The sequence below is a fragment of the Limulus polyphemus genome, unplaced genomic scaffold (genome assembly GCF_000517525.1).
Source record: "Limulus polyphemus unplaced genomic scaffold, Limulus_polyphemus-2.1.2 Scaffold6433, whole genome shotgun sequence".
NCBI lineage: Eukaryota > Metazoa > Arthropoda > Merostomata > Xiphosura > Limulidae > Limulus > Limulus polyphemus.
Genome location: NW_013672043.1, coordinates 1 through 8,484, shown reverse-complemented (window position 1 = coordinate 8,484; position 8,484 = coordinate 1). Strand labels below are relative to the sequence as shown.

The 8,484-nt window shown below is 30.1% G+C and overlaps 1 protein-coding gene across 1 annotated transcript in view; it reads left to right on the top strand.

Moving 5' to 3' along the window:
- Nucleotides 1-5,575, top strand: part of LOC106473715 (retinol dehydrogenase 11-like) — a gene marked incomplete at its 3' end in the record, with an annotated part of 44,652 nt that extends 39,077 nt beyond the window's left edge. Inside the window, exons 4-6 of the mRNA XM_022402113.1 lie at nt 448-606; nt 4,632-4,751; nt 5,368-5,575. Coding sequence (XP_022257821.1) covers nt 448-606; nt 4,632-4,751; nt 5,368-5,575 — 487 coding nt within the window. The remainder of the gene's footprint in view (nt 1-447; nt 607-4,631; nt 4,752-5,367) is intronic.
- Nucleotides 5,576-8,484: the final 2,909 nt, after the last annotated feature.

The window sequence follows — 8,484 nt, the reverse complement described above, 5'->3', positions numbered from 1 at the left end:
TCTGTGTATTACAAAGTTGTATCGAGAAAGAATAAACTAGTTTTAATTAAGAAATGACTTGTATTGCTAGAAGTTTCTGGGAAAGAATTTCTATGGGAAATTAACAAACAAGCAGATATGTAACAATATAATGCCAATTTTTCAATGTCATCAAAATATTTGGCACACATCTTTTAAAATGGATACCAAAGATAACATAGGCCTTTTTTGTGAAGGCTTCATTTTTAAACTGTGCCAATTTTCCTGCTTGTAAGTATAAATCCACAATTCTTTGACAATGTTGCACATATCTGGTAGACTATTAATAGTTATAATGATTTATTACTAAATGATAGCTGTATTAGTAACTGCTAGTGAATCAATAAGTGGCTAGTAAAACCTAATTTTGCAAGTCTTTGTTAGTTGAAATTATTTAAATGGTAATGAGTAATGTGTCATTAATTTTAGGTGTAGCATGCTGTCCTCAGTGGAAGACAGAAGATGGATTTGAAATGCAGCTGGGAGTGAATCATTTGGGTCACTTTCTTTTAACATTGCTTTTGTTGGACTGTCTTAAGAAATCAGCACCAGCAAGAATAATTAATGTTTCCTCTGTGGCTCATAGGTGTAAGTAAAAAGTATTTAGAAGAAAATTAATAGTTAAGAGAAAATAATAATTTAACCTCTGTTGTTCAGTAATTCTAACATACTCGGTGTCTATAAATTATTGAACCACATTATTAATGGGATAAAATGTGAATTTCATATGACAAACAGTTGTCATTTGTGTTATAATGCAAGCTAACATTTCATGTTTGTCCATGGCCAGTGATATCATTGGTATGCTTTAGCACAGATATCATTCCTGGCTTGAAGAATGTCCAGGCAGTAGTTAATCTCCATCCATGTACAGTTCAGCATGTCCAGGGTAGTAATCATCACAGTTGCATTGGTTATTTGGACACACATTGTTGCCATATCTGGTGTCTTCATCTTGTAAACAATGACTTTCACATACCCCATCAAAGCTAGTGTGAAAAAAGTTTAGATATCAGTCTCCCACATACTTTTAGCTGCAAATGTTCTGGTGTGGTTCCTATTTCATTTAATTAAGAAAGTGATTCAATAATTTATGGACACTCTGCATTTCCTAAGAATATTAGATACTGTCTTTATAAAAACTTCAGTAAAATATGTTAAAAACAAATATACTAATATTTTACACAAATTAATGATAATTCTTATGTTATTATTTAATATGATGTATTGGATATATATGTACAGTATTGGAAATAATTTTAGAAACATGCAGATGACATACTTACATGATCAGCAACTGCAATTAAATGATCAATTTATAATTAGTAAAATACATTATAACAGAAAATAAAAGTAAGTAGTTGTACAATCTACTAATATTTCACATTTACTTTAAATAGAGTCACGTGTATGAAATCATATATTTATCAATGTATGATTGTCCTGTATTACTCCCAAAATTCCAACCAAGTTTGTTTGGTCATGATAACGCAGATGCATTACCTTGCACTTACTATACCGTATTTACAGGCCTATTACTAATTAATTTTTCCAGCTTGATACATATCATTCTGTAATATCTCAACATCCTCAGTATTTAAATAAATCCCCAGGAATTTAATGTAATCAGAAACTTTACTAATTTAATAATTATGCTCTTATTGATGCCATTAATGTAAATAACAAAAAGCAAAGGCTTTTGCCTCTGAGATACACCACTGTGTAACAAAGGTGTAATTTGACTCTTTCATTAAAAATAACTCTGTTTTTTCTTACCCAACCATCCTTCAATGCAATCAAATAATCATTTCTCAAATCCCTACCAATGTGGTTTTTTTAGAAAATCATCTGTGTAGCACTTTATAAAAAGTCTTTTGAAAAATTCAAGTCCACAAAGTCCACGCCCTTTGTATCATCATCAACATAACAAGAAACATATTGAAAAAACTTAACAGCATAATTAGACAAGATTTTCTTTTAGCAAACCCATGCTCTCTCTCTCTTATGGTGTCAAATTTACCTTTAAATGATTTTGTAAAGCTACTTAAATCAAACTCTCAAGAATTTTACTGGCAATTTTTAAAGACTTTTGGTATAATTTCTCATTAGTCTTTAAAACATTTTCAGAAACTAAATATTCAGTACAGTTATAAACTTTTTGGGATTTAGGCATAAGGATAAGCCTTATACAAAGATTTCTTACTTACATGGACATTAGTGTATTCAGATAGTTATTCAAGGCTTTGGTTCATCCACATTTAGAATATGCAAATAGGATATACATGGCGCCCTTATCTCAAAAGGACATTCAAACAAAACAAATATGAAGATTTTCTTAAATAGATAAGTTACTAATATTTTGTTATCGATGTATATAAGGAGATATGATTAAAATGTTTAATTGTATTGAGGATGTTGAGGTACTAAGAATGACTTTGATTAAGGTGAACAAATTGTTAGCAAAAGACCTTGAGTTAAAGTATAATAAATGAATGGTTATCATAATTTGGATATTTAATATAGATGGGAACTCACTTATTAATGTGACTGAATAAAAAGATCTTGGCATAGAGGTAGGTAAAGTCATTCAAACTACTAAAGCAGTGATATGTTGCTAGTAGCAAACCCAATGGAATTTTAGGGTGTATTGCTTTTTATACGATATTGTTGCATCAGTGAGGTCACGTGACTAGTGTCACACCACTTCTTTCGAACCTTCGGGAATAGTCGGGAGATTACTAGATATAGGGTAGTTTGGTATATATATAAGAGGATGACAATGTGACAAGAATATGTGTGTAGGTAGTGAGTAACTGAACTGCAGTCAGAAGTATTGTTGAAGTTAACGTTTGTTGTTAAAACGTTTGTTATAGAGCGACTGTTGAAAATGAGTGTATCAGTAAAGTTATATTCAGAAAGAATAAACCAGTTTTATTAAGTAAGGACTTGTGTCGCTAAAGTTTCGTCGGAACAAAGTTACGGAAAGTTAATTAACAAACGGAGACGTAACAATATCTTCATTTCCTTTACTTCAATACAATTTATTCTTTTAACTTTTTACTTTTTTTTCTTATCACTGCCAAATAATTCACTTTGATCATCCACTCTTCAGTTTATTTTTACTAGTAATAATCATTTCATTTCTATTAAAAACTTTAATACCACATCTTGTCTTTTTCTCCTCAACATTACAAATCACTTCACTAGTACTTGTGCATACTAAATCCTCTTGTCTCTTTCTCCTCAACATTACAAATCACTTCACTTGTACTTATGCATACTAAATCCTCAAATCTTTGTTTTTGTTGTGGAGATCAGGTAGATATATGTGTTAGGTTTAAATCTAAAACACTAAACCACTGAGTTATATATTACTTTCACCACTTGATCTTCCCCTTTGTACTGACTTAATTTTTCTACACTGATGAAGCTAAATGGACAACAGATTGATTATGATAAGGTATTTGAAATAAACTTGTATGTTAACAGTCATTTATAATGATATGAAAATATTTGAATCACATATGTGAAGTTTAGCTACTTCAGTTGTTTCTTGTTTCAACTTTACATAAAGGCACTTAAGAATGCACATATCTCAAGTTTAGCTACTTGAATTGTTTGTAATTTTTACTTTAAGCAAAGGCACTTTAAAGTACGCATATCTCAAGCTTAGCTACTTGAATTGTTTGTAATTTTTACTTTAAGCAAAGGCACTTAAAAGTGCACATATCTCAAGTTTTACTACTTGAATTGTTTGTAATTTTTACTTTAAGCAAAGGCACTTAAAAGTGCACATATCTTTGTAGAATTATTAGCATACATGTCAAAATGTATCCAATTTGACCTTTGAGTGTGAAACTTTAGTAGTGGAAATAATACTGTTTTCTAAATTTTGTAAAGTGGAACAGTAAATACATAGATAAATAAAAAGGTTTCCATTAATATTTTAAAATAAGTTGTGTCAACCTATAGGTGTTAAAATGTGTTTACTAAGAGAGTTTAAAATGAGTGTTTGCACCAGAGTTTTACCACTTACTGATCACCTGAAAGACGTACTGATATTCAGTTTTTTAATTACTTCTTAATAGAGTAATAAAATTTTTGTTTATTTAATTTGATTCAGTTTAAATTTTTAAAAAATGGGTCTGTTATGAGCTATACAAAAGTAAAATATTAACAAGTACATGACTACCATATGTAAATACTGTTGTTTGCTTTATTTTTGTACTTACAAAAACTAGCCTTTTGTATACCATAAAAACTATATAATGATGAAATGTTGAATATTTCAGTATCTAAGCTATATTTTCTGCATATGTGATGCTTTAATTTTGTATTACTGTGAGAACTATTTGGTTGTACTAAGTAACTTGAATTTTCTGTTTACTGCTCAAGCATTATTTTGTTTCAAGTTGATTTTTACTAAGATTTCAATAGGTTTATATTTATGTTTGACCAAATTCTATTCAAGTATTTACAGAGTTTTTTTTTTCATTAGTGCATTATTCTTCTGCTTCATATAAAAATGTTTTACATATTTATTTTTTAGATATTAGGAGTTTATATGGCTCTTTTTGAAAGTAAGATTTATTAACTTGTGTTTCTTTAAGCAGTAGGGAAAATTCATTTTGAAGACATTCATTTGGAAAACTGCTTCAACCCCTTTACAGCTTACTACCAGAGTAAGCTGGCTAATGTGCTTTTTACAAAAGAATTAGCTAAAAGGCTTCAAGGTTAGTATATTGAATAAAAAATGTGTATTATCGCTTAGGTTGTGTCGCTCTGAGTACGAAGTGTGAAGGAGTATTGAGTGAGAAATTTTAGGAGTATGTTAAGTGTAGGATGTAAGCACTTTATGTTAAGTAGCTACAAAGTTTTAAGAAAGATGCTAGCAAGAAATATTAGGTTATAATTAATTTTTCATAATCCACATGAAGTAACTGCTGTAAATTAAATCAGTGAATAGGGTATAGATATGATTGTTTTTCTTGCACGTGTAGATATTATTATTCCATTTTATCCACAGGGTTGGTTTTCACAAATGTGTGAAATGTATCAAATTCAGCAAAAATTATGATTTTGTATTTTTATATTTCAATATCTTTGTTATTTCAGATATGTGGGTATTTGTTATTCTGTTTCTTTTTATTACAGAAAGTTATATTTGTTAGTCTGCTTGACTGACCTTGTTATTTTGTTTCAATATTGTTGTCATTATATACAGAAGTGATGATATCAGTACCATAGTTATTTATCAGAGATTAACTTTAAACATTCAGTTATATGTAAATTCTTGAAAGAATCAAGAATCAGAAAGAAAACATACAACAGCATATTGACTTTGAACAGGAACTGGAGTGACAACTTATGCGCTCCATCCTGGAGCAGTTCAAACAGAGCTAGGAAGATACTTGGGTACATCAGTGAATTATTGTGTGGGATGGATGTTCTACGTGTTTGGAATTCTTTTTTTTAAATCGGTAGAAGAAGGTGCCCAGACTACAATATATTGTGCTGTTGCTGAAGAACTGGAACATCAGACAGGACTTTATTACAAGTTAGTGTGCATCTGTGTTTACAAAACTGTTCTAAGAAATCATTTGTATGTTGTTGAGTAGAAAGTTTTTGCAGGCTGTATTTAACTGTTTCGTGGTAGGCTCATGCAATTTGTAGAAATCGAGTCGTGAATTTCACTTGTACAACAATACATGTGGTAACTCAGATTTCTTAACATTCTCTCTCAAAAACTGGTAAGATTTCATTAAAGACATAAATATCTTGTACACAAATAATGACAGTTTTATAATTAAGTGTTTTTACTAAAATTATGTTATTTTTCTATTTTAGTTACCCGCATTCAAACTATTAACAAATTGAGTGCAAAGTAATTTTCATTTTAAGTATAAAAATACTTTTCTTCATATAACACTTTCGATATTTCATTTGCAAAATCTCTAGAACATCCTAAAAGGATATCAAAAGTTTTTCTAAGGTAAATTTTTTATTTTATTTTTCATTTTCTATACCATATCACTAACTTTATACACGTACAATGCAATGAAATAATTAAAATTAGGAAATAGAAAAACAAACAAACATACCTTTAATTTTTTTTGGAATATCTTTAAAGAGTTTCCTTTTGTTAAATTTGTAATATCATCTCTTTTCCTGTTCATGTATAGTTAATTTTTAATGTTTTATTTTCCTTTCTTGTTTTTACAACTTATTATTCATCTTGACACAAGACAATAGTGCCCTCGAGTCATATTACAATTTCTTTGGGAGACATGCACAACCCTTCATCAAAATTTTCATTCAGCATGTAATATTACAATCCTCGAGGACATACATCTGGGTCATCAAGAGCCAGCCCAGGCACCATGGTTAGTAATATCATCAAACCCCCCCCCCCCTTCATTCTATTTATTAACTTTTGCTGATTTTTCAACATAGAAATTTAGGTGACAGATTTCTTCATGAATATATGAAAAAGCAGTAGCCATTTTAGCTCATTAAGTAGTATGCATTTCTAGTGAGCTTTGGAATATCCAACTGCTGCCCTCCTTTTTCTCAGCTCTGATGGATGCAAAGAATGATGTATATTTAAAAAATGTTTGAATCTTTTAATTATGCATTTTAAAACATAACTAATACATAATTAACTATAACATATTTAGGTAATAAATAACCATAAGTGCTATAGTTGATCAAGTAGCTAGCAATACTATAGTCAATTTCATGTTCTCTGTGATGAAGGCCTGGTGCCAGTTTCAAAATAACTGTTGTTAGTTTATATTGTAAAATACGTTCTTTCTAATTGTTATATACATGTGTATATGTAATGTCTACATGGAAGAGATAAAGCTCCAACAAAACTGTTGAAGGTGGGTGTGGCAGCTGTCAGAGGTTGAAAAATGTGTTACTTGTTTTAACTGTACTCATTCAAAATACTTTGAAAGGAAGGAGTCAAACGTTATGTAAGCATCTTAGTGGCTAGATGTACCTCTACTCTATTACATTGTATTATTGAAGATACAGAGAGTCAAAGTAGAGATTTTTCATAGCTCAGTTTTAAGAAGTTTTTTAAGGGTTTATTTTATAATAAAAGACTTAAAACTTGAATAAAATGAAACTTAAAATCATAACCCACATTATAATATTGAATTCATTCACATACATTTATATTAAGGGTTTTTAATTCAATTTTGAATGTAACAACAGTGACTTGCGCAAAAGGCTTTTAAAGGGGCTCCCATTGTAGAAGGGTTAAAAGGCACGGTAGCTTACATTTGAAACTAATGGTACTTTATTACTGAAAATTGACTGCATATATTTCACTAACACTGTTGTATGGGAATAGGTATGATCATAGTTGGATACACTTTGTATCTTTAGTTTTTCTGTTGTGTGAACATTGTGGCTAATAGATATTATACCTATAAAATAGACTAGAGTGATACAGTGTAATGGTTTGTATATGGTCTACATACTTTAGGTAATACTATCACATAATTTCCACCAAATAGAGTGCAAATACTCAAAAAATAGTGGAAAAAAAAAGCTACTAAAGAAACCTTTTTATACAAGGAAAGAACAGTAATGTATAGAAAACTACAAAAAAAAATTAAAAATTCTACACATTAATATCAATATAAAAAAATAATCCTTTATTAATATGGTAATCAATGAAAATCCCTCTACCCAATGTTGTAACAGAACCACTAGCATCATTACTTTCTGCATTGTCATTAAGTATTTGTTGGGTACATCAACTAACTCTTTTATTTTCTCTATCATCAATGTCTTATGATGGTTAAAATTATTGATAACAGCATGTGTACTGAGTGATGAATAAATGCATTCAATTCTTTATAAGTTTACGACATTATATTTAATTAGTTGCATTATTTAGTAAGTTAAGTCATATACATCCAGTGATAGACACTTAGGAATAACTTTGCAAGTTCAATGCTTAGGCTAGTCTATATACAAAAAAAGGGGTTCAAGTGCTGATGAAAATTGGCAAGCATTTTTATTTTTTAACTCCAACCCTAGTTTCTGTTGTTTATATAAATATAAAGTGTCAGTATTGTTGCGTCATCGAGATCACGTGACTTCTCACGCCCTCTAGTTTCGAGAACTATCTTGTTCCTTCACGAATGCCCTAGCATTTACTAGATAGGGTAGTCTGGTATATATAAGAGGGTGACAACGTGACGCGGTAATGTGTGTAGGTAATGAGTAATTGAACTGCGGTCAGAGAGAGACGTATTGTTGAAGTTAACGTTCGTTCGTTACAGTGTTTGTTTTAGCGCGAATATTGAAATTATATGTATCGTAAAGTTATATTCGGAAAGAATAAACCAGTTTTATTAAGTAAAGACTTGTGTCGTTAAAGTTTCGTCGGAACGAAGTTACGAAAAAATCAATTAACAAACGGAGACGTAACAAATTGGTGTCAGAAGT